The 27,991-nt window shown below is 36.8% G+C and overlaps 1 protein-coding gene across 3 annotated transcripts in view; it reads left to right on the plus strand.

Annotated features, from left to right (window-relative positions):
• Nucleotides 1–427: 427 nt before the first annotated feature.
• The window catches only part of LOC6543275 (mitogen-activated protein kinase ERK-A), a 60,383-nt gene continuing 32,819 nt past the window's right edge, over nt 428–27,991 (plus strand). The window contains exons 1-2 of one of the 3 annotated variants that reach the window (XM_026982803.1): nt 428–588; nt 750–938. In XM_026982803.1, the coding sequence (XP_026838604.1) occupies nt 781–938 (158 nt within the window). In that variant the 5' untranslated portion in view covers nt 428–588; nt 750–780. The remainder of the gene's footprint in view (nt 589–749; nt 939–27,991) is intronic. The other 2 variants (XM_015159197.2, XM_026982804.1) reach the window with 2 other exon arrangements.

Genomic DNA, 27,991 nt, shown 5'->3' on the forward strand with positions numbered 1-27,991 from the left:
TTTCGTTTCAGCTTCTTGAGTTATCATCAATTTTATGCATTGTCCTTACTGCATCTGCATCAAACCTTAATAATGGGAAGAGTACTTTTAGTTCCGCTTTCACTGCTTTTAGTCTGTTAACTGCTTAATTTTTTATTTTTAATGGGAGAAAAATTGGTTAAAATTAGGAATATAAAAAAAATCAATAATTTTTAATCATTTCCGACCATAGGCAAATGTTGTTAGAAGAACTTTTCAACCTTACATCTCGCCTAATGTTGAAGGCCAGTTTCCTCCTTTAATACCAAAAAAAAAATAAAATAAACATTTTAAATTATTAAATAAAGTTAAAGATTATATATATTGTTAAATGGTCAAATTTTTTATATTCATCAAGTTAAGCTTAGTTACTATTCTGTCTGAAATTCCCACTAGGGATGTGCTTTGTGTGATTGGGTTATAAACAAGTCGCTAACTGACTAGTGTCGTTAACTTTACATGTTCTTTATGATTTACAACGTCGATTTTGATAAATCATATTAATCCGTTTGTGTTTGGAGTAAATAAAAAGTTAAAATATATATTCATCTCTTAATTTATAAACTTCAGGTAAACCATAATAAAGTAAATAATATTTTTTTTATGTATTTATGTTTATTTAGACGCCATAAAGGTTATTAAAAATATTCGATTGCAAGAGTGTTATTTTAATCTACACATACCTTGCGAATTTTAGAGATACGGTGTATTTTGTATTATAAAATATTTAGTATTTCAACTTTTCCAGAAACAACGTTAGACATGGAGGAATATAATTCGAACGGATCAGTGGTTAATGGTACGGGGTCTATGGAAGTTCCGCAATCTAGTGCTGAAGTTATAAGGGGCCAAATATTCGAAGTGGGTCCTAGATATATTAAACTAGCCTATATAGGCGAAGGAGCTTATGGCATGGTTGTGTAAGTACATATTAACTATTCTCAGTCTACAAATGTACAACTGTATTCTGTATGCGTTTTATCAAGAACAAAAAAAAACTGTTTTGAAGACTTTAATCTGTAATGTTTTCACATAATATAGCCATTCCTTATTGTTAATTTGTCCACAATTAATAATTTTTACTATCTTTATATTATATCTTGTTACTATCATTACGGGATAGTTTCTCACATTTTGTATTTCTTCCTTTTTGTCTGGACGTGGACATGGAAAACCAGCTATTAATATCTAAATTGCACTAAATATATAAACATATATCAGATCCGCAAGCTGTTTATCATCTAAACTGGGATAAGAGAATTCCTTTATTGTATGGATTAATATGGTTCTTATCTTACCTTATAATTTAATTCAATGATTTTGCCACGCCCATAAACCCAAAACTGTCACGGCCACCTTTTTGAAAAATGTTTTGATATTTTTTTCATAATTTTTTAGACTTGTAATTTTTTTTTTATCGATTTGGCAACAAAAAGTTGCTCACACTATTGAAAAATTAAAAATTTTTTGATTAAATTTTTTTGTTTTCAATTCCACTACCTGAGTGTGGGTAGTAACGGGTATCTGATAAATAAACACTCATGTGTTTATTTTGTGAACTATGCGGTCTTTTTTCTGAATCCAGAAACGGATTAAATACAGTGCAGCCATCAAATAAAACTGAATGGATATGCATCCGTTGGGAGTCTTAAATTTTCCTTACTCATTCCTTACGTTGGTTCATGAAGTAAAATTAAAATTAAATTAAATAGGAACAACGGTTCTTATATTTTATAGATATTTAATTTCAATATCAATGCTTCAATGCATCATCTGTGTGCTTCGATCATGGGAATTTGCTGACACTTGCACTTCACATACATTTTGCGAGTCCGTCAGCTTTATGTTCAGGCTTTTATGTTTACGTACACTGCGCGACAACCGATTAGCACACTCTATGCTGCTCGTCTTAGAAACTAAATATCAGGAAAAATAAAAAAGCATTTCAAATAATTTTTTTTCCCCTTAAAAGAATTCCACACGGAAATTAAAAGAAGATAGGATACTAACTTTATTAATAATATTTTAAATTAATGTAAACAAACATAACATAAAAAATTCACTATTATTTTTGAGACAGCCGACTAGCACAGTCACTTGAAAACTTAAAATAACAAAGAAAAATGTGTTCAAACTTCATTCAAATTGTTTTTTAATATTAATTTATATATTTTTAACCTATTTTGAAACGTTTGTTTCTTACAACTCTTATTTTTTTGAAAAACACCGACCTTCTTAATTTAAGTCTCAAACTGAACTCTCCTTATTGATCTAGATTGATTGACGTTCAAGCCTCTGTTTCGAGCTTTTCAAATATATATGGACTTTGGATTTTAGGATTAAGGGAGAGATTTGGAGTTATTTGCATTTCTCTTGGATTCAAGTGCATTCGCTCTAGGATACAAGTGCTCTTAGATTCTTAAGATTTTGTTTATTTGCAATTTAAAACTTTTGTTTTCGAGTTTGCGAGTCCGAACTTTGAACGTGGGAACGTGACAATTATGTGAGGGTTTAGGCAAAGAATGTTTAGTCTACCAGTGGGTTATTTGTATCAATTGCATCCTGTACTCATATGACAGTCTGGTTCTTATCGATTGGGTGGGTACATAATGGGTAGTGTGGGGTGTATTGTTTATACTCAGTAGGCTTAAGACTAAAAAACTTGAGGATATGTCACTATTTATATGATGTTTATGATATTGCTTATGTATGGATATAGTATGGATAATTAATAGAAAATCTTCAATCTATCTTTATGTACGTTTTGTTTTTTATTTGTATTATTTGATATTATTATGTTATCATTGTTTTCTACGCTTTCTACATTACATGGTCCCGTATATTTGAAGTCTTGCTTGTGACCAGTTATTATCATATGGTAATGAGCTAGTAATCGTGTGCCATAGAGGGCGTAGTGTTGAAACAGTACGTGAAATACGGGAGCCAAGTCCGAATCGGTTTTGTCTATTGAAATGTAGGACGTAATGAATTTACAAAATGTTCTATGACTTATTTCTACGGTTCCTAAGGTCTGGTGATGGTGTGTTATGTTTTGGATGTTTAAGTTTTTACATAAAGCTTCAATGATTGAATTTTTGTATTCTGTTCCCATGCTCGTTCTTCAGAATAAAATCTTCAAATATAGCTTTCGCTATACTTTGCCTTGCACTTTTGTTTTTAATTGGGATTGTAACAAGGTATTTTGTTAAGTCGCAGATTAAGGTTACTGCATATTCATTTCCTTTTACAGATTTGGGTAGTGGACCGATCGTTTCCACAATTACCCCGTCGAAAGCCGTTTGTGGCGTTTCAGTTATAGTCAAAGGGGGTTTGTGTGTTTAGTTATTTTTTAATTTTGGCATTTCGGACATTGTTTTATATATTTTGGTGTTTATCGTGTTATGTTTATCCAATAATAATGTTTTTTTATTTTAGTAAATTTTCTAGCTATGCCTGTATGATTCTTGTTTTGGATCATCATGGAATGTAAACAGTATTGCTTCTTTATCTTGATCACCGGTCATCGGCTTGAGTAGTGCTACTCTAAGAGATTGGAATATTTTATTGCCCATTTTCTTAAAAGATTCTGTTGCGATGTTATAATCTTTTCGCTCGGGTTGAGTTGGCTGATTTAAAGTATACCGGTTGTTTTTCAAGCCTTTGAAAGAACTGACCTATGTCGAGAATTTCATTGGTAATCGCTAACATATATTCTTGCTATAACTTTTTTCATATGTTTCATTAGACATAGTGAGTCTGTTACTCGCAAGGTCACTACTTTTCGTACTTCGTCATTTACAATGACTTTGTATATGTTGGGCTGAGAAGCTTTATTTTGAGTTAGAATTTTTTTTATTACTTTTATTTCTGGTATGTTTATGTTTTGGTTTATGTTTTTTTAGATCAGATATCGTTATTCTTGATAGTGCATCTGCTACATGGTTGTCTTTTCCCTTAAAATATTCTACAGTAAAATCTAGTATCACGCGTTTAAATTTTGAACTGGGGTTAGTCATAGAAAACAAGTATGTTAGGGGTCTGTGGTCGGCTTTTACAGTGAGATGTTTGCCATAGGTATATGGTCGAAACTCTAACTCTTGTTCAGTAGTATTTTTGTTTCTCTCTCCCTTGGTGAAAGATCTTGATGCCTAAGCTACAGGTAACTGTGTTCCATTATGATCTTGTGTTAGCGCAGATCCACAAGCTTGCATCTGTTGCATCTCGAAATCTGAATACTTTAATAATGTTGGTTTCATTAATTGAACTTTTAAATATTTGAAGGCTTTTGGCATTTATCTGTCCATTTGAATTTTAAATTCCTTTTACATAATCTGTAAAGAATGAATAATCGGAAAAATGTTGTATAAATCGTTCGTAATAATTGCTAAATGTAACGAATCTTCTAGCGCAGGGTATTTTCTATTTTTCCGAAAATTAACAATTTTCTGGGTGCAGGTGAAGATTTCTTTTTCTACATAAGTCAAAAAGGTTTGTGAGGTTTTTGATCATACGTTTTTCTGAACATCCGATGACAATTAGGTCATCCATATACATACAATAAAGCCTGAGAAGGTTCGATACCTGAATATGCGATTGTCATTCTTTTTTAAATCCTATGATAATCGCGTAAAACGATAAGACCCATTGCACTTTAAAAATAAGGTAATATTTTTGGAATTTTCTTCGAGTTCTATTTGATGAAAACCTGACATTAAATCTTTAGCTCTTCATAATTGGTCAAGAATATCATCTATCTTTGGTAATGGAAATTTATCGTATACGATTTTTTAGTCAATTACTAACCGCAATCTCTTATTAGTACAATTTGGTAAAGCCTTTTTGGGTACTATACCTAATGGTCTGTTATATTCAGGTTCTAGATGGTTCTACTATTTTGACTTTTATTAATTTGTTTACTTGTTAGTCTACTTCTTCTTTTTGACCATGTGGGATTCGGTAGTTTTTTATATATATTGGCTCCTCATCCTTTATTCTTATTTTTTGTTTGCAAAAATTATTAGTTGATCGGTTTCAATTCCGAATATATCTACGTACTTGGTGTAGATTTTGTTCAGATTTCCTTTGAATTGTGGTTGAAAATTCTTGATCAATTTATTTAAAATTTCTGTCTGATTTACTTGTTTTTTAGTTTTAATTATTTCGTAATCTTCTAGAGGTTCTACTTTTAATTTACTTATTTAATTCAATGATTACTTTTTTATTTGTTGTGTTAAGAATTCTGAATTTGGTATCAATAGCGTTTACAATGAATATTGGATATGAATATTTCCATTTTTGATTTCTTGGTTTGGTATAAGAAAACTTTGTGTCGGATTGTATTGAAATTTTTCGGACGACTTCGGATCTTGCTGGTAAAACAGTTGAATTGTTTTGAAGGTTATGGTGTATTAGTATTTTAATTGGGTGATGGATATTATCTGGCCTCAGTATGAACCAGTCGATTTCTGGATTTAAGTATATTTGACAGTTAAATTTTTTCATGAAGTCTATGGCTATTATGCCATCGAACGGAATAGGGAAATTCGAGTTTAAAGAAAGAAGGTCTTTTGATACAAATCCTTTTGAACTTGTTGTTCCTTCACCAATGCCTGATATTTGAGAAATTTCTCTGTAATCTATGGTTCTGATTGAATCCGAACTTTTTTTTATCAAAGAATTTTCTGCACCTTTATCAACTAATAATGTGTATCGTTTTTTAGTATTTTCGTTTTTTATAGAAATAAGAAGGTTTGAGCTTAGAATAATACAGTAAATTTTTTGTTTTAATTGTTTTACCTTAAGGGGACTGTCGAACATTATTATTTTGTCTGTTATTGACATAATTGTTGTTGTTAGTGTTGCCAATATTGGCTCCACCCTGGTTGTTTCCTCTGTAATTTCCTTGACCTCCATTGTAGTTATTGGTCTGGTTATTACTTCTGTAGTATCCATTATTTTTGTAGTAGCCGTTGTTGTATTAGTCACTACGATTGTTTCCTCTAGCACGATAATTACTTCGATAGTTATTACCGCGATAGGGCTGATCTCCCCTGGTATAAAGTATTGACTAGGCATTTCCTGTCATGTCATTGCTACTTTGTATATATTTTGTGACAGCTTCGTTCATGGTCTAAAAATTTCCAGCCTCCAGGATTGTCTTTTGTCTGCCATGTTCACAATTTTTGATCATCGTGGTAATGGCTTCCTTTGTACTGAATTTGTCTGCATGTTTGGCTGTTGAACCCTCATCCATGTACGATGGTTCAAGTCGCTTTCTTAAACCATCTATTTCAGATGTGAATTTTTCTTCTGTTTTTCCTTTTTGGATTTTTCCTAATTTGCTTTTACCACGTCTGATGTTTCTCCGACGACAGTATCTTGCAATTTTTTTATTATTGCTTTTATTGTAGTTTCATCTTGTATTTTGTAACGAGTTACTCCTAAAATTTTATATTTTATTACTTCAACTGCTATGACTTCGTAAGGTCGTTTTGTTAAATTGACCAGTCCGCAGTAACAAATCTTTTCAAATGGATCTTTTCACCATTGAATTGTGGAATGGCATTTGAGATGTGTTTTATGTATGCCCGTTGGGCAATTACTTCATCTGCCATTGTTTCGCTTTTTATTTCTGGTATGCTAATGCTTGAATCTTAATCTGTTATTTCTTGACCTGATGATATATCTTGAATTCAGAATTCTTCTATTTCAGAATTCTCAGTATCAGATTGTTCTTGCTCTTCCGAGTTAATTGTTTCTGTTGCAACTGATTCTGATTTGCTTGATACTAATGTTAAAGGGGTATTGTTATATTCAAATTGTATTTATACCCGTTACTAGTAGAGTAAAGGGGTATACTAGATTCGTTGAAAAGTATGTAAGAGGCAGAAGGAAAAGTTTCTGACCATATAAAGTATATACAGCTGCGGTAAATAGCACGACTGCAGGTGGAAAGTTTATTTCCTAAAAAAAATGATTGAATGTTTATTTTTTTTAAAGTCAGTTTGCATTAATAATAAGTACCATATGTTGTCTCTCTGAGCAAGAAATTTTTACTCTCTCAATGTAACGGTTCTTTTTGTTTTTGGGCACTTTCTGTAAAAGCGCCCGAAATGAGGCGGTAACAAAACTAGCACTGACCACGTATTTGCTGAATAAAATTAATAGGAGTGATTGCTTTGGGTTTTTTTTTCGACAAATTTTGAAAAAAGGAGTTGCATTAAAGGTTTTAATTGAATTTTTTCCAAACGAAGACCAAAAATTCTCTAGTCATGGGTCGCGGAACGCATTGTACCGTCGAATAAAGAAATTTGATTAAAAACATGGTCTCTGAAGGAAAAACCTACGCTAAATTTGGTCGAATTTTTAATTGTTCAAACAAAATGATCCGCAACGCACTGCTGTTTGTCGAAAAGAACGAAACACGTGGAAGAAAGTCCTCAATTTCCAACGTGGAGATCAAGCGCTTGGTTCGGCAAAGCAAGAAGGAGCCTTTTAAGCCGGCGACGGAACTGAAGAAGGAGCTTCAGATAGCTGAAAGCGTGAAAACAGTATGTAAACACTTAAGACAAAACAACTTTAATGCGTGGAGTCCCAGAAAAGTCCCGCTTTTGACTGTGAAGCATGTGGCATAGCGAATGGAATTTGCCAAGATACACAAGGATTGGTCTGTGGAGAAGTGGCGCAACATTTTGTGGTCAGATAAGAGCAAAATTGTGTTGTTTGGTGGAAAAGGCTCTCGGTCTTATGTTTGGCGTCCACCACGACCTGAATATAATCCTCGCTTCACCTCTAAGACGGTAAAGAACGGAGGATCAAACATAATGGTATGGGCGTGCTTTTCATACTATGGAGTAGGTCCGATCCATTGGATTCAAAGCATCATGGATCAGCATATTTACACAGATATCCTGGAAAATGTGATGCTGCCATATGCCGAGGATGAAATGCCGTTAGTTTGGACATTTCAATAAGGTAACGACCCAAAACACACGAGCAAGAAAGCTCGAAAGTGGTTTGAGCAGAAATCGATCAGAGTAATGAAATGGTCTGCTCAGTCACCCGACTTGAATCCAATCGAAAACCTTTGGGCGGACGTGAAAAAAAAGGTTTCTGAAGCCAAACCCAATAATATCGAGGAACTTTGGGGTGTGCTCAAGGATGCATGGAGCAAAATTCCTCAAAAACGGTGCCAGGACTTGGTGGACTCCATGCCAGGACGATGCGCAGCTGTCATCGCCAACAAAGGTCACGCAACCAAATATTAAGATTCTTTAAACATAGTTCTTAAGATATAATTCATTTGTTGAATTCTTTTTTTTATTTTTTTGCTTAGTTTTAGCAAACTACGAAAAAAGTGCTATTTTTGTTATCGCCTAAATTTGAAGGTTTTTTTTTGTTTTGCCAATTATTTTTAAAATATCCATTAGATCTGTTACTAATTTTGTTATTTCGATTGAAAATCATTGTAGTATTTAAGTTTAGTGAGTAAAATGATGAAAAAGTGTCAGAAAATACAGAATCGCTGGGACAAACACGAAATGTGCTTATGGTGCTATTAATGTCTCCGCAACTGTATATTCTTGATCAGGATCCAGATGTCCGTCAGTCTGAATGCCTCGATCTCAGGAACTACAAAAGCTAGACCGCCGAGAATAAGCATACAGCTTCCAGAGACATTGACGCAGCGCAAGTTTATTTCCAAATGTGCCACACACGCCCACAAACCGAACAAAACTGTCACGCTCTCAATTTTAAAAAATGTATTTTTTTTATTTTTGTATACATTTTGAAAATTTCTACAGATTTGTCAAAAATCTTTTTGCCACGGCTACCTTAACGCCCAAAACTGTTAAGCCCACACATTTAAAAAAATGGGATTTTTTTTCACTTTTTTATATATCCAATATTTGCCAAAAACTTTTTGCCACACCCACTCCAACGCCCAAAACTGTTACGCCCACACTTTTACAAAATGATCCAATTTGATCGAAGTCTGATCAAAAATTTTGATACTTTAGACCAATGGGCCATTTCTAATTTGTCTCCCTGTTTATGTATAAATGTTCCTGCGTTGTTAAAACTGTCTACTAATATGCGTGCAAGTTATATAACCCCTAATACAGTGACCCGCATTTGAAGCATAAACACTTTCGTCCAAAACAAGTACGTTCATTTGTTGCCTTTGTATCTAGCAATTGGCTTTTGCCTTAGCCTTCAAATCAATTCACACAGCTTTGACTTTTATCGTTGCCCATGCCCTTCAGCTGGACCACCAGCGAACATAAACATAAACAGAAGCTTCCGCTTCTACTGCGCATTAGTGCAGCACCAATTACATACGCAAAACAATCGAATGTCATCACAAGTCGAAATGAGCCTAGCTCAATTCAATTGCAAAAGAAAAAAATAAAGTAAACACCATCTGGCCGAGGTTCGTTGGAAGAAATCTGGATCCGCAAGATCCAGTTAATTCGACACCGTGAAGATCAACGGTTGTGCAAATTGCATCAAATTCCAACTAGCTTAAGCTAGCGCGTAGTCAATCTCAATGTATTTCCAAATATTCAATAAATAATACAAAAACTAAAAAATATATTTTTTTAAATGAATTCGTAAGAGAATTCTTAATTGGCGCCCAACGTGGGGCGGTGCTAACGAAAGTTCGGACTAAAAAATTCGGTGAATAAAAAGTCGAATCATAATTCACGGACTCGCGCCGCCAACCCAGCAGTGAATGTTCAGGTGAAAACTGAAGGTAGATGATAAAAAGTCATACCATCACCACGAACTAAGTACTACAGTGAAATATTTTTTGTGAAAAAATAAAAAAATGTCGCTCGATTTTGATCAAATTAAAGCTACTGTATATTCAATTAACACGCTTTATAATAAAAAAAAAAACAAGGAAGATTGCATTTTTATAAATTTAATAAAAGCTAAGGTAATCATTTTCCGAGTGTTCCTTTGGTACCTACGCGATATATAATATGATAAAGTCAAAAGATTTAAAATCAGAAAACAAAATTATCAAATAACAACAAGCAAATCAATCCAATGTAACTGGTCAGATGAAAAGCCCAACAAATATTTTTTTGGAAAAATTGTTTTTGTTTATTCAACATAGTTCTTACCCTTCAAGGGTATTACCATTTCAATACCATTTCTGTAGTACGTTTTTTCCTTTGCTCCAAAATAGACCTCAGTTTCGGCGATCATTCGACGAAAATTTCTTCCCAGCGAGCATTCTTTTGAGATCTGAGAATACGGTGGATGGGAAATTCTTGGATTTTTGACATCGTGTTCACTGGCTTCTGACGTGGTGCATTGTCTTGGTGAAGCAGTACTTTCTTTTTTCAAATTCAAATTTTTTTCAAACCACGATTACGATTACGGCTTCACACTAACTTCAACTCGGCTGTACTTTTTGATCTGAATCTTTTCAAAGTGACATCAGTCTTATAAAATCATTGTTATTGATTTTTATAGCATAAGCCTCACCCAAATTTATACTGTCTTCAATGTTTCCCACAAGTTACTTGATTTAACCCTTCAATTATGTATATTACAAGACATTATGTTCTAACATTGAGTTTCTAAATGTTCTACCGACGGTGAATATAATTTATAATACCAACTGCTGTGGCACACAAACAGGCACAAACCGGCATCAGTAACCTTTTTGCTTTTTAATTTTTCTACCGACTTTGAGTAGCCTGTTGTCTGGACTGACCAAGATATTTTTGACACGATTCCGAAAATCTTCAATATCATATATTATATGCCTATTGTATATACCTGGTCACTAAACCCCTACCAACATACTACAAATGAACTATATTTGACAAACATATTAGTTTGGCAAATATCTCCCTTCCGCGTTTTTGTCTTTTGAATTTCGCGGCTATGTACAAAGCGCTACAGAGCTCGTATCTGGCAATACTATACATAATTTGAAAGGTCTTGACATAACCTACAAAACGACGCTATGCACGATATGCACGAAATATCTCCCTTCCGCGTTTTTGTCTTTTGAATTTCGCGGCTATGTACAAAGCGCTACAGAGCTCGTATCTGGCAATACTATACATAATTTGAAAGGTCTTGACATAACCTACAAAACGACGCTATGCACGATATTGCGTTCAACAGTTATAGACGTGTAAACATGGAGTTCACTAACGCCGAAATTCGCGCTATTTTAAAGTTTTCCTTCGTTAAAGTCAAATCCGCTAGAGAAACGTTCCGTGAGATTAATGGTGTTTTGGGGGATGGTACTCTATCACTTCGAACCGCGGAGGAATGGTTTCGACGATTCAGAGCCGGTGAAAACGACACCATGGATAAGCCAGCCGGCGGAAGACCTGTGACGACAAATACCGATCAAATCATGGAATACATCGAGTTAGACCGGCATGTGGCGTCTCGTGACATCGCCCAGGAGATGGGAGTTAGTCACCAAACCATTTTAAACCATCTGCAGAAGGCTGGATACAAAAAAAAGCTTGATGTTTGGGTGCCGCATGATTTGACGCAAAAAAACCTTTTGGACCGAATCAACGCCTGCGATATGCTGCTGAAACGGAACGAACTCGACCCATTCTTGAAGCGGATGGTGACTGGCGACGAAAAATGGATCACATACGACAATATCAAGCGAAAACGAAAACGTGAATCGTCCCAAACAGTGGCCAAGCCGGGATTGACGGCCAGGAAGGTTTTGCTGTGTGTTTGGTGGGATTGGAAGGGAATCATCCACTATGAGCTGCTCCCATATGGCCAGACGCTTAATTCTACCATTTACTGCGAACAACTGGACCGCTTGAAGCAGGCGATCGACCAGAATTGGTCAACAGGAAGGGTGTAGTATTCCACCAGGACAACGCCAGACCACATACTTCGTTGATGACTCGTCAGAAGCTACGGGAGCTCGGATGGGAGGTTTTATCGCATCCACCATATAGCCCGGACATAGCGCCAAGTGATTACCACCTGTTCCTGTCCAGGGCGAATGCCCTTGGTGGTGTAAAGTTGAACTCAAAAGAGGCTTGTGTAAAGTGGCTGTCCGAGTTCTTCGCAAATAAGGAGGGGGGCTTCTACGAGGGAGGTATTATGATGTTGCCGTCTAGATGGAAACAGATTATCGAACAAAACGGCGCATATTTGAACTAAATCCGATCACTGTAACACTTTTTATAAAGCATTGAATAAAGAGCAAAAAAGCGGAAGGGAGATATTTGCCAACCGCTTCATGAATGGGTCGAGTTCGTTCCGTTTCAGCAGCATATCGCAGGCGTTGATTCGGTCCAGAAGGTTTTTTTGCGTCAAATCATGCGGCACCCAAACATCAAGCTTTTTTTTGTATCCAGCCTTCTGCAGATGGTTTAAAATGGTTTGGTGACTAACTCCCATCTCCTGGGCGATGTCACGAGATGCCACATGCCGGTCTAATTCGATGTATTCCACGAATTGATCGGTATTTGTCATCACAGGTCTTCCGCCGGCTGGCTTATCCATGGTGTCGTTTTCACCGGCTCTGAATCGTCGAAACCATTCCTCCGCGGTTCGAAGTGATAAAATACCATCCCCCAAAACACCATTAATCTCACGGAACGTTTATCTAGCGGATTTGCCTTTAACGAAGGAAAACTTTAAAATAGCGCGAATTTCGGTGTTAGTGAACTCCATGTTTACACGTCTATAACTGTTGAACGCAATATTCAAACTAATGCATAGCGTCGTTTTGTAGGTTATGTCAAGACCTTTCAAATTATGTATAGTATTGCCAGATACGAGCTCTGTAGCGCTTTGTACATAGCCGCGAAATTCAAAAGACAAAAAGGCGGAAGGGAGATATTTATATATCTCGGAGAAACAACAATATTATTGGTCCGCCTACACCGGTTATCTATATCACTTTAAAGGCACTGGCAGACCTTAATAAAAGAGCTTAAGGCGACTAAAACGACATTTGACAAGTCGTATAAATGTCTCAGCCAGAACAGACAGATTCAACAGGGCACTATAAATAGGCATGAAAATTAAGAATTCTCTTACGAACTAAAACGACATTTGACAAGTCGTATAAAGGTCTCAGCCAGAACAGACAGATTCAACAGGGCACTATAAATAGGCATGCAAATTAAGAATTCTCTTACGAATTCATTTAAAAAAATATATTTTTTAGTTTTTGTATTATTTATTGAATATTTGGAAATACATTGAGATTGACTACGCGCTAGCTTAAGCTAGTTGGAATTTGATGCAATTTGCACAACCGTTGATCTTCACGGTGTCGAATTATCTTGCGGATCCAGATTTCTTCCAACGAACCTCGGCCAGATGGTGTTTACTTTATTTTTTTCTTTTGCAATTGAATTGAGCTAGGCTCATTTCGACTTGTGATGACATTCGATTGTTTTGCGTATGTAATTGGTGCTGCACTAATGCGCAGTAGAAGCGGAAGCTTCTGTTTATGTTTATGTTCGCTGGTGGTCCAGCTGAAGGGCATGGGCAACGATAAAAGTCAAAGCTGTGTGAATTGATTTGAAGGCTAAGGCAAAAGGTAATTGCTAGATACAAAGGCAACAAATGAACGTACTTGTTTTGGACGTAAGTGTTTATGCTTCAAATGCGGGTCACTGTATTAGGGGTTGTATAACTCTCCCCCTTCTAAAATGGATCGTCCCGATTCATGTTGTTAATTGTGGTTTTACTATTAAATGTTATTAGAAATGATCCATTTAAATTAGGAGTTGTTTACAATATTGTATCCACTAAGAAAAATGGCACCGTCTTGGATGATATCTATTTTCTTATTTTTTTCTCTTATTTTCTTACAAGTCGATTTCTCTCCATTTAATAACTTGGTAATACAGTTTTTTTTCTGATTTATTATACCGAAATTGTTAAAGATTGCGGTCTTAAATGTAGACATTTCATAATACGTATCGTCGCATTTTGCGACTTGATTGCTTATTATTAGTTTTCCATCGTTTTGGGAGATGGCTTTAGCATAGTATATATCGCACCTGTTATCAATTATAGGGTATTTTATATAAATTATTAAGAGTTCTTTGTGTAGTGTAATTTTGAATACTGATATATCCATTAGGTCTGCAATGATTACCGGTCTTTGTTCGTGATTTAGTATTTCTTTTGTCTTCGTTGTTTGAAAAATTTAGTATTGAAGACATCAATTTTCGCCTATGTGATAGTATCGATTAAATTTTGCAAATCAAATGTTAAAAGTCTTAGGCGATGTTTTCGTAATGGTAAATCTTGATCGATAAATACATGTTTAAATTCATCAGAAAGGGATTCTATTTCCATGAACAATTTGGCGTTGATAATAAACTGTTTATTATTATTTTCTATTAGGGCATTGATTTTATTTTGTACTTTGATGAAGTCATCATGGTCTGGAGTTCCAGCTAACCATTTCCACACAGTGCCTAACTCGGTAATTCCCCTTTTTGGTCTAGTTGATATTAACTGTGACAAAATTAATTCAATTACTTCTTTTATTAGTATTATTAGTTTCTTTCTATTTATTAGTATCTTTCTTAATGTTTTTTATGATTCAATATTTATTATTTCCTTATAAAAACTTAAATTGGTTACGTGGAATAAATCATTATAGGACTTATAAGTAAGGACACCCTTTTTGTCCTTGAACAAAAAGAACTCATGGTTTGAGTAATCGATAATTTCGGAACTGGCCAGTATAAAGATTGATACTAGGTGTATTAAGGAATGCATTTTCTGTAAATTCAAATAAAGGTATATATTACGCATTGAGATTATCTTTATGTATTACTCGGTTTCTATTATGGATTATTATTTTATTAGGTTTAACCTCCTTAACTACTTGTTCTTTGTATCTGGGTTTGAGTTTATTTCTTTCCCCAATTTTCTTTTCGTAAACTACTTGTCCGATGTGATAATCTTTTTCTGTACGATTTTTATTATGAAAGTTTAACATTTTTTCCTGGGCGTCCTGTAGTGTTTGTGGATGTTGGATTTGGTTATAGAGTATTTCAAATGGTTTTTGTTTAGTCGTGGAGTGAATTGTTTTGTTGTATGCCTGGGCGGCTCTAATTAGTATCTCTGAATGATCTACTAATCTGAATTCTTCTTTTATACAGCGAGCTAATTCTGTTAGTGTAGAGTGTGCTCGTTCTACTTGACCGTTAGTCGTACTGTGCCTTGGATCGGTAAACATTAGGGTTAATCCACATCTTTGTGCAAAGGATGTGAATTGCGCTGAAGTGAAGCTAGGTTCATTGTCCAGCATAATTATTTTGGCCATTGGGAACTGCTGTAGCAATTCCATTACTTTGTTTTCGATATTTAATTTGTTTTGAATTTCCTTTACTACTAGGAATTTCGAATACGCATCGATACATGTCAAAAACGTTAATTTTTGAGCGTAGTATATGTCGATGTGTAGGTTTTCTCCTTCTTTTGTTGGGATTGGAACTTCCCCTATTGGGATCTGGATTGGATGTCTATTATATTTATTTTCGTTGCAAATTTGGCCATTTTTAATATATTCCTTTAACTTTATGTATAAATTTGGCCAGTAATACAGTCTGGTTTTTTGTTTGTAGTTTTCGTCAAGTCCCCTATGAGCTCTACAATGCGTTTCCTCTATTATTAAAGCCTTGTCTTCGTTTTTTTCAATATCCTGCAAAAATATTCTTGTATAAAGAAATTTGTTATTGAAGTTATTTTTTAGAAATTCTTGAATTTGATATAGGTCTTCTATAGTACAGTGTATTCCTATTGTTGGGAGGTAAATACTCTCTCAGTATTGATACAGATTTTCTGGTGTATCATATTCGATTATGTGTCTAACTTTGTCGAAGACTGTTAGGCGTTCGTGTACCGTGAGCCTACCTGTGGTTAACAACAATTGTTGTTGAAATTGGTTCAATAGCTTTCCGGTTTCCTAAATGAAATTCTCGAAACTACTTTCGGCTGAATGCTGGGTATTAATATCTGAGTCATCTACGTTTTCTTCGTCACTTTCAGTGAGGTTGTTTAGCTTTAGCCTGGATAATGCATCGGCTACAACATTTGTTGTGCCCGGTTTATACACTATTTTAGGTGTAAATCCTTGTATGAACGAATACCATCGTTTCATTTCTATATTCGGATTTTTGTCTGATATTGAGAACGATAATGACTGATGGTCAGTCTGTATTTCAATACCAATTACCCCATATAAATAATTCCTTAGATTTTTTAAAGCCCATACGATCGCTAATAATTCATTTTTATTTGTCGCGTATAACTGCTCTGTTTTATTTAGGGTTTTGGATATAAACGTGATTGGTTTATTGTCCTGCGATAAAACTGCACCTATGGCTATGTCTGAGGCATCTGTAGTTAAAACAAAATTTTTGTTGTAGTCTGGTTGTGCCAGTTCTAACTTGGGCTATCAGATTTTCTTTTAGTTCATTGAAAGCCTGTATGGCTGCGGTGCTTAGCTGGATGGAAATCTTGGGAGACATTTGTCTCGTGACCTTTCCATTTTCTCCACTTAAGTACCTTGTTAGAGGTTTGGCAATTAGGGCGTAATTTTTCACAAATTTTCTATAATAGCCTGTTAGGCCTAGGAAGCTTCGTAGCTCACGAAAATTTCTTGGAAGGGGATAATATCTTTTCTTCTCTGGATCTGTTTTTATCACATTGTGTGACACAATATAGCCAAGAAAAGGTGTTTCCAATTTTCTCCAACGATATTTTCATATTGGCTTTTTGTAAGATTTTTATAATTGTCAATAAATCTTTATGGTGCTGGGTCAATGATTCTGAGAAAACAATTATATCGTCCATATAGAAGTGACAGATTTTACCAATTTGATTTCTTAAAATATCATCCAAGGCTCTTTGGAAAATTCGGGGAGCATTAGTCAATTCGAAAGGTAGCCGTAAGAACTCGTATTTTCCGTTGTTAATGGAAAAAGCGGTTTTCTCAATATCGGATTCAATCATGAGTATTTGATGGAATCCTGATTCTAAATCCAGTGTAGAGAAATATTTTGCCTTGCCTAGGTTTGCCAGAATGACCGATGGATCCTGCATAGGATACCGATCTGGTATGGTATTTTCATTTAATTTTTGAAATCAAAATACTAGTCTGTGTTTAGGGCTACCGTCTTCGTTGAACCATTTTTTCGGTACAACTAACGCTGGTGAGTTATACGGACTCTTGCTTGGTCTGATAACGTTTGCTTCGAGCATTTTTTTTAATTTCGTTGTTAACGAAATTGGATACTGATAGCGCATAAGGATATTGCTTACTGTATATGGACCGTGTTGGATACTCTATCACGGACCGTGTTGATTTCCCCTCTTACGTCTGTTCTGAATGGAATGAGGGTATCGATTGCTGTATGCTCGTTTTGTATTGTTTCAATAATTTGTCGCTCCAATTTGATTGGAGGAGGCATTTTTAATATTATTAATATGATAAGTGTCGGAATTATCATCGACGGCGTGTTCCGGATTTTGTAATCCGAAACTAGTGTACTTTTGATTAGCGCAAGGAACATCGCTGGCGTTCTCGGGATTTTAGAATCCCAAGTTGGATACAGTATTATTGGTGGCGGATATTTCTACGCCAGTATGCTCAGGATAACTCGATCCCGAGCTATTTATACTATCCTCTACAATAATTGATTCTGTTGTAAGTGCTTCCTGTTTCTCGTAATATTTTTTTAGGATAAATTCTCTCAAAGGGAGAATATTGTTCTTTTTTGTTAATAATGCTATATTTGATGCATTATCGTCATCGAAACGTAATTTTTCCTCTTTTCCGTTGCATTTTATAATCCCCTTTTGTATATCGATCTTAATACCTATTCTTTTCAAGAGGTTACATCCTATTAATAAATCAGATTCTAAGCCCTCTACTTCATAGAATCTCTGTCTAACGTTAAATATAACTATGTAATGGTAATATTTAATAATGGTGTGACCATTAATGTCGACACCCTTTTGTGTATTGGTAATTCATATTTATTCGGGTAGATTCCCTTTTTGATATAACATGCTGTGGCTCCAGTATCAATTAGTATTTTTAGTTCTTTGTTAGACTTTTGATCTACCCTTGTTAAGTAAGATAGTCCTGCTCCTGGCTTTGGTCTAAAAAATGTTCTTCTTCGATATTATTTATCCTCATTGCCTTTGGTTCCGGTTGATTAATTAAACCGGTAGGCATTCTCTTTAACGGTCCGTTTTGTTGATAATTTTTTTTGGTTCTCGGTGTTTACAACCGGTGGTTTATACCGGTTGGAACTATTTCCTTGATTGTAATGATTTGGGTTTTTGTCTGTAATTTCTGTTGTTGTAGTCACGTCTGAAATTATTGTTTTTGTTATAACTGACGGGCGGTTGGTTTTGAGTTTTGATGGACTCGTCAATCTCCATTGGTTCTGGAGTTGGATATTGGCGATTATTATTGGGTTTTCAATTATTATTCTGGCCCCATTGATGACCCCATTGATTCTTGTTAAAATCTTGGGTCGGTTTCTGATTTTGTTGGGGGAAATTGTTTTTGCTGAAGTTTGTATCATTACGGTTGTACCGGTAATTGGGACCGGATTTGTTTTGAAAATTCGAATCATGATATCTCTGATTCAATCCAGTGAAATTATGGGCAAATTTTGCTCTCACCTGGTTGCTTTTCATCTCCTGGACCAATGCCATTGCGTTTGGCAAGTCGGTCGGATTCATGGAATATAGAGTGGCTGATATTAGACCGTTCAGGCCGGTTATGAAAACTCTTAAAGCGTTTTGCCTATGTCTGTTATTAATTTCGTTAGTAATAGCTTGGTTCCGCCTATATGTCATAATGGTTTTATTGGTCAGCAAAGTCAGCTTCCTATAAACTTGGTTATAATATTCTATAATGGTCATTTTTCCCTGTGTCCAGATACTGAGTTCCTGCTCTCTTATATGCAGTGGTCTTCGGTCACTGAACACGAAATCTATCCTTGCTAAAATGGCATCAAAGTGTAATACAGTGCCATGTCAATGCGTCGTTCGCTTTTTCTGTTATTTTGTTTCTGAGGATTGATAGCGCTGCGAAGTATCTTTTACTTTTGATAACATATTGCCCCATCGCGTTTTCTGCGGCCTCTCTCCAACTAACGTACTGTTCTATTTGTCCCTTAAATTCTGGTACCGATTTGATTATCTCATATGATTCGTCACATACTATGGTTCTATCAACTTCCTGAGTTTTGTATTCCTCTACCTTGTTTTCATTTGCTTGTAGTTGAAATTTCAATGATATTATCTCCTGTTTTAAGTAGTCTACTTCGGTGGTTACTATTTGTTTTAATTGCTGACTGATTGCTTACACTAATTTTTTTCTTTTCCTTCAACTAAAAATTTTTTAACTCGTCACAATTGTTTAACTTAAAAATGATTTTATTAGTATTTTTTTATTTTTGCTCACAGCAGATCCTCCTCGTAATTGTTGCTGATTCTCCAGGTGTTTGTTTATTGGTAGCGAGGGATGGCCCTCAGCTCTTCCTTCCTTCTTTTTTTGGTTATTTTTTTTTTTGATTGAATGGTGTTTTGGCGAGGGATTGCCCTCAGCCCTTCCTTCTTGGTAACTGATTTGTTGATTTTTTCGTTTTTCACCAATTTTTTGTTTCACTGGTTAAGATGTTTTTTTTATCTCTCTGTATAGCTTGTGTTTATCGACATTTATTTTTTTATATAAATTGTCTGGTTATAGCACTTAATTCTTGATGATCGTGTGATTTTTTTGGTGGCAAGAACAAATAATTTATTAGGCGGCGACGAAAAAGAATGCGCGTACGCTTATTTCAATTTTCAATATACATATCTATTTCACAAGATCATACTTAGAGCCTAGCCTAATGGAGGTTGGCAAAGGTGGGGCGAATTAACAATGAGCGAGAGAGAGCTTTATTATGCTCCCGCCTTCGCACTAAACTAACTTACACTATACTTTAAAATGTTGTCCTTGTTCATACATCGACAAAAAAACCAATAAACAACTATATAACATAGATTCAGCTAACACCGTCCCCATTAAATGCCTCCACGGCTTCAACCAATTGGCAGCGGAGCCAGCTTGTGGATCGCTCTCCGAAAAACTGCCCGTCTCTCCTTCTAAGGTCGACGATGCCGTCCTCCCCTGCGTGCGTCGCGACGAATTTTCCCAGCAGCCACTGTTGAGGCGGCAGGTTGTTCTCTGCTACGACGACGAGTTGGCCCTCCTCGACGTTGTCCTGCCAATTTGAAAGCCCAGGACAAATAAGGCAAAGTAGGACTTGTACGGAGGCCTTCCTTGAATTTTCAATGTCGAATAGACGGGCCACAAGAATCAACGCCACATATCGTAAATGAGAGGAGAGCACGGAGTTTATCTGCGGGTAGATTTCCCATAATTTGTGTCATTAGTCGAGGCTTGCATTTAAAGCATCGCAAACATTATCGAACTGTCTGACTTCAGAGTTCCTGAGCGTTTACGGCCCAAATACGCTGTCGTAGGATGCTCACAAGTGCTCGAGGGCCGACATGAAAGTTTGAAAGGTGCATATGCCGGACGTAGCTCTGCCCAAATTGAGAGGTATAGGAGAGTTACCAAGTCGCCCCCGAACTCGCAACAAGGACACCAAGTTACACCAAGTGCCCGTGTCCTCATGAATGTATGGGTTCAATAGCTACCAATTTTTAAAAAAATTCTATTTGATACTCGTGCTTTTAAACTGTTTCGATACTCTTATAAAAAGCTTCATTATATTCAGTCAGTTGTAGTTTCTTCGAAAACTATACTCCTATCCTTGCATTTTCTTATAAAGCGGAACATCTAAGCACTTTGAAGTGTGACGAGAATTCCTCCTCGATGACATTCAGCATATGAGAAGTTTGCTTCCTTGCTTCCTGATGCAAGACATTTTTGGGTAATTTTTCCTCTTCGTCCCTCCGAAATGGTGGTCCAGTGAATCAAGTTGACTGCCCAATTTCGTCGACATCACAACCTCTAGAAACGATATCTGCTGGTTTCTGCTTTGTGGGAACATTCCGCCATGTAGCTTCTCCTGACCATTCGTGAATCTCCACTACCCTGTTCGAAACAAACGTCGACAACGAAGATGGATAAGATCAAATCTAGTGAAGAGTAACTTCAGATTCCAACCAGTAATTCGTTCGATAGGGACTTTTACTAAGGGTTTGATTCTATGACAAAGATCTGCGAGAAGGTAAGCGGCACATAACTGATGCCTTGGGAACATTTTGATCTTGAGCGGCGCTACTTTTGAATACTACTACTCTACTACGAATATAGATGCAAGCTCCGTAAGCTTTCATGGAAGTGTCGGCAAAAGTATTTAAGTGTACCGATAACATTGGGTCGGTATGCACGCACCGAGGAATAGATTTATAGCATATTCCAAGCTGTTTCCAAATGCATCGGAATTGACTCATCCCAATCTAACTTATAATAGGATCTAACAATAGGATCCTTCATTTAATCACAATGGTACTTAACAAGCCGAGGGGGTCAAACAGCTTCGATGTCACTAATAGTATATTCCGTTTCGTCGCTCGAAGACCCATGACAGAAATACCACTTTTGAACTTGAAGGAATCTTCGCTAGGCAACCACGATATTCCTAACGCCTTAGTCGACTCTGAACCCGAGATAGATCTAGTACCATATGTGACGGTGTTGAGCTTGTATAATCTCAAGGATTCAAAGGGGTCTTTCTTCTACACTACGAGTTAAAATTTCCTATCCGCTTCATGAACCATGACTTGACGATACATTTATTTAGATCGGCTGTCAGGCCATGCCTGTGCAGCCGAAAGCGGAGTAGAGTGGAGTACAACTCTTCTTGGACCGTCCACCATGTCACTTAAGGCCACCTGAGACGATGTTTTGCAGGAAGTATCGAACACGACGCGCAACTCTGCCCGGGACAACCCAACCCAGAAGGGTCTTTTGTAAAGTTGGCCTACAGCTAGCAATTTGAAATATGATTCTGCTCTTATCAACATATACATTTTTTGTGACTTGTAGAATAGTGGTCTGCGAATGGTTTGTTCTTCGGCATCTTCCAATCACCGACGTTCACTTATTGATCAGGATGGTAACCGGAGATCGATTTCAAGATCAAAAATCGAACGAGAATTCGTTATTCTCGACTTCACCAATGTGTGTACCCTTTTTTTTTGACTTGAGAATTGGACTTGCCAATACCAAGTAAGTTGGTACACGACTCCTCTCTGGGAATATGTAAGCGGTTCGTCAGTTCTTCTGTTTTAAATTAGTTTGAGACCCAGAGTTCACTGTCACCGTTTTTCGTGCGGACACTTACGATTGATACGTGGAAGGTTGATTTTGGTTAAAAAGAGGAGAAATGCTCTCTTGGGCGGTGGCAACGCTAAACTGTTCTCAGGCATTGCGTATCTATGTAAAAGAATGTGTTGCATTTTGAAATAGTAAGGCCTTTTCGAGACAATTAATACATAAGAAGGAAGGCTTAAGAAACTCGAACCTTTGCCCAAACGGGCTACAGTTCTGTAATAAATGATCTGCTGATTAATGCTGATGTCGGCGATTTAACATTTTCTCAAAATCGGACCAAAGCGGCAAACTCTCATAATAGAGCTGTTCTTCGCATTTTTGTTTCATAACTGGGTCGACTCTATTCAATAGCAAATAAATCAATATTGCATTCGAAATTTTTGTATCGTCTCCTACAGAACACCATAAGTCGACGAACAGTATCAAAAAGGTTTCTCCAGGTGGATGCGGACTGATATTTTAGGAAGACTAAACAATGTTGAGATGTTATTCATAAAGATTAGACATTCGTTATCGTAAACTTTTTTTTAAACTGGCTAGTGCTATTTCGTAATTGCTCTCGGTGACTTTAAAAGCTTTACTTGTTCCTAAAGCTTCACCATAAGAAATTAAATGGTTAAATTTTTGGATAACTGGAATACTGACGTCTTTATGAACCAAAGTTTCGAAAAGGCTGATGTAATTGCAATGTAATGTAATGGCAATGCCAAATTTGAAAGTCGCGCACGAGTTGGGGCTACAGCAGCTGATCCCGAAGTTTCGTTGACGCTTGCTGTTTTCAAGGCAGATAACAGAGACATTATTTATGCCTTAGCCACTATACAAAGTTCTTCCAACTCGTCGCCAAATTCATAGCCACAATCTATGTCTTTTATCTGTTCTTGTAATTGATTTGCCCTATTATTTGAAGCATTTAAGTTTTAGAGTCGACATTTTAATACTTCCTCTAAAATCGGAATAGCTCCTGGTCTAATCGGCGAATGGTACTGACCAGACTTTGGAGCTTGATTTTCAGCTCTTCCAGAAAATATTTTTTTTTCGTTTCTTTAAATATTAGTTTGGCAAATATCTCCCTTCCGCCTTTTTGTCTTTTGAATTTCGCGGCTATGTACAAAGCGCTAAAGCTCGTATCTGGCAATACTATACATAATTTGAAAGGTCTTGACATAACCTACAAAACGACGCTATGCATGAGTTTGAATATTGCGTTCAACAGTTATAGACGTGTAAACATGGAGTTCACTAACACCGAAATTCGCGCTATTTTAAAGTTTTCCTTCGTTAAAGGCAAATCCGCTAGATAAACGTTCCGTGAGATTAATGGTGTTTTGGGGGATGGTATTTTATCACTTCGAACCGCGGAGGAATGGTTTCGACGATTCAGAGCCGGTGAAAACGACACCATGGATAAGCCAGCCGGCAGAAGACCTGTGATGACAAATACCGATCAAATCATGGAATACATCGAGTTAGACCGGCATGTGGCATCTCGTGACATCGCCCAGGAGATGCAATATCAAGCGAAAACGGTCGTGGTCGAAGGCCGGTGAATCGTCCCAAACAGTGGCCAAGCAGGGATTGACGGCCAGGAAGGTTTTACTGTGTGTTTGGTGGGATTGGAAGGGAATCATCCACTATGAGCTGCTCCCATATGGCCAGACGCTTAATTCTACCATCTACTGCGAAAAACTGGACCGCTTGAAGCAGGCGATCGACCAGAAGCGTCCAGAATTGGCCAACAGGAAGGGTGTAGTGTTCCACCAGGACAACGCCAGACCACACACTTCGTTGATGACTCGTCAGAAGCTACGGGAGCTCGGATGGGAGGTTTTATCGCATCCACCATATAGCCCGGACATAGCGCCAAAGGATTACCACCTGTTCCTGCCCATGGCGAATGCCCTTGGTGGTGTAAAGTTGAACTCAAAAGAGGCTTGTGAAAAGTGGCTGTCCGAGTTCTTCGCAAATAAGGAGGGGGTATTCTACGAGGGAGGTATTATGAAGTTGCCGTCTAGATGGAAACAGATTATCGAACAAAACGGAACACTTTTTATAAATCATTGAATAAAGAGCAAAAAAGCGGAAGGGAGATATTTGCCAACATATTATAAATTATAATAGCCGAAACTAAATTAGGCCGACAACAACAAATTTATAACCTTCGAATAAATAATTCTAAACTTTAAAAAAGTTATTTTAATTTAATGAATTATTAATTTATTATCCGAAAAGTGTATTTTCGAACAACAACGAAAAATTATTGAAAATAAAATCAAGTCACGCAGTATGAATTTAGAATAGTGGGTGCAAAATGACGCAGAAAAGAATATTCCCAACGAATACAGGATAGCGCGTCACTTGGTGTTCCGCTAATCTAAGCGCGCCGAACGAAAAAGGGCCAAACAACAACGACGTAGGCTCCGCTGCAGAAGCGAAAACGAAAAGTTCACCGCTGCAGCTGTTTGTATTAATTAACAAAATATTATCTGCGTTTATTAAACTTTATGAGATCCGTTTAGATCTGTTTGCGGTTCTCTTAAAACTAACTTAAGCTTACATTTAGAAGCCTAACCAAACCTATGGATACCCGGCAACGTCGCGGAAGAACGCTGACCATGCGCCTCGTGTCGTGCTGTAGCGGCCACTTGGTGTACGGATCTGCTGACCGTGCGCCTCGTGACCTTCTTCGTCGGCTGCTACGTGCGCGGATCAAGTTACGCCGCCGCTGGCAGCCATTGCGTTAGCCGTTGTCTGCCTCGATTTAGCTTAGCTTGTGTTAACTCCTCCCTCAGCTAAGTGAAGATGGTCCTCGGTTTTCCTACTGTTTGTTTGTGGGTTCTTGATGATCTCGCTTCGTTCCCGAAGTTTCGTGCGTTTTTGGATTTTTCGCACCAGTATCAGGCCAGTCATGCCTCCGCAGTTCCATATGGGTCTGTAGGTCAACAATGTGCAGTTGAAATGTGTAGTTGGCCAATGTGCTGTAAATTCGTCAGACTCATCTGCTTGGTCCTTGGTCACGTTGATTTGAGTGACTGCAGAAACAACCGGCTTTCTTATAAAAACACCATAGTTGTTGGTGTAACGTGTTCCGTTAATTGTGATTTCGTCGTCAAAGTTCACCAGGTAGGTTCCGGAGATAGACGACGCTGAGCTCGAATAGAATGAAATGTTTACAGCAGATGATGATCGCGCCGTTGTCAGCCTATCAAAATGGCCAGGGCGAGTGCTGCATTGCGCTAGTATTCCAGCTATTACTTTCTGTACACATATGGGTGTTTCCAGGTTTTTGCAGAACGTGGTGCTAACTGCTGAATTACATTCGCCAACATAAAAGATGTCCGTACCGCAGTCAGCTACGATGTTTGTGTCTTCGAAGTCCAGAATTGTGTCAGAATGTTGTACGGGAAATATATTTATTTTTGTACATACTCATTTAGGTATGGGATACTTAATTAGGAAGTATTTTGTCCTTATTTTGAAATGTTTTGATAGAAACTACTTCTAATACATCTGTTATGCTAATATTAGTGAAATGCTTAAATGTAATCTCCTTAACATCAACGTTGTTTAACATTAATGGACTGATCAAGATTATTTTTGAAAGTGTAACGGCAAGGATTAAGTTCTGTAAGTCTGAAATAATCATTCTATTTTTTGCTCAAATTGTTTCGTATCAGAGTCAATTTCATCTGTTTTGCTAATTGAGTTAACTATTTCGGTTAGTTCGTTGAGCCTTTTCTGAAATTTAGTGTTTAATTCTTTCTGTCGGTTTTCTGAATCGGTAAGCTGTGTTTACCTAAACTTAATCTGTTTCAAGTCATCGAAATCAGGAGTCCCTGCTACAACCTTCAGAGCTGTCCCCAGTAGGTTTATATATTATTACTTGCGTTTCTATGGTTGACCTTAAGTGTCGAAATTAGTGTGTCGATGTGTCCAAGGTCAGTAAGCAGTACGTTCCGTATGTGGTCCTTTTTAAATAAGTTTATTGTCTGTCTGGTTTCTTCCGTGTACGTCTCAGATCAGCAGAATCAGATCTGTTTGTCGCTTTGTCAAGTTTCATACAACGAGCAATTTATATAGTGCTGTGAGACCATTCCACTTGACCGTTTGAAACACTGTGTGATGGAGGTGTATTTACAATTTGAATTTTAAATTTGGACAAGACGGTAAAATTTACCGACTCAGAATTTTGAGACCTTTCATTGTCGCAATAAATAGTGTTAATGTTGGGAAAAATATTTATAAGTTGCAAAATTGGGTTTTTGATGTCTACGATTGCCCTTGAGCAAATTGGCTGAGTCACAGCAAACTTTGGGAATTTATCAACACACGTTAGAAAGTATTTTTGATCTGTAGAAAATACATCAATGTGTAAATGTTCTCCTGCGTAGGTGGGGATTGCCCTTTCGTCAACATTTATTTTTTTTGGATGTCGGTCAAACTTAGCCCTTGAGTAGACACTACAGTTTGCAACGATTTCTGCTCTTAATTTGGACATATTAGGAATAAAATAGTCACACATTATTTGCTTAACATTTTTCTGTGCCGCTCGGTGGGCTCGGTTATGTTCTGCCGTTTTTATTTCCCTTTGTTCTGATTTAACTGGGATGTCAGTTAGCAAATCCTTTGAGTATCGAAATGTTGTTGACGAGAAAAGTTCGCTCAGTGTGTGTTGTACAAAAGCAAGGATCGGTAGTTCGCAATGGATTCCATTGATGACTCCTGAATTTACTACGTCTTTTAGTGTTTGGAGAAGAGTGTTCCGATAAGAGATCCCAATATGATACTTTTTATTCCGAAATAGCATGAAAGTTTTAACAGATGGGGAATTACTATCTGATTCGTGAAGCAGTTCACTCATTTGAGTGAGTCTCTATATTGTAAGTCAGGGATTCTTCGCTATGGATTTTAGCAATGTCGGAACATTGCGAATCACGTTTTGACGTGACAATGCATCGGCTACATAATTCTCCTTGCCAGGTTTGTAAATTATGTTTGCATTATGCTCGTCAATAAAAGCTTTCCAGCGCTTTATTTGTGCATTGGGTTTTCTATCGGACACAGCATAATTCAGCGGCTAATGATCTGTATAGATGTTGAGGTTTCTCTCACCATGCAGGGATCTTTTTAAATTTTTTAAAGCGCAAACAATGGCATTCCACTTACATGAATCTCATTTTTTGTCTAGAAAATAACTTGAAAAGGCATCGATGAAGTAGCGGCAGATGAGTAACTTGAAGAGGTCGATGAAGAATCAGCGGGTGTTGCGAACGTTGCAGAACTGTTTAATATATGTATAATTTTATACGTATAATTATGTATATATATATTATATATGTATATAATTATAGAAAATAAAAATTGAATAATCTTTATGCAATCTATTGATACCCATGTGCCAAGAATTGAAAGCGAGTTGCAATATTTCAACACAAAAGACAAAAACATTAAATTTGTCTCCAGCTCCAGCTTTTAATTTTTTGCACAAATACCTCGGGTTTCCTTTGGGTACTTTTAGCAGCCACTTTCCATTGCGTTAGAGTTCCCTCGGTGGTGACAGCAATATTCAGGAACCAAAAATTGAAAGCGAGGTGCAATATTTCAGCACAAGAA

Source organism: Drosophila erecta, unplaced genomic scaffold (assembly GCF_003286155.1).
Source record: "Drosophila erecta strain 14021-0224.00,06,07 unplaced genomic scaffold, DereRS2 tig00000219-arrow-pilon, whole genome shotgun sequence".
Taxonomy (NCBI): domain Eukaryota; kingdom Metazoa; phylum Arthropoda; class Insecta; order Diptera; family Drosophilidae; genus Drosophila; species Drosophila erecta.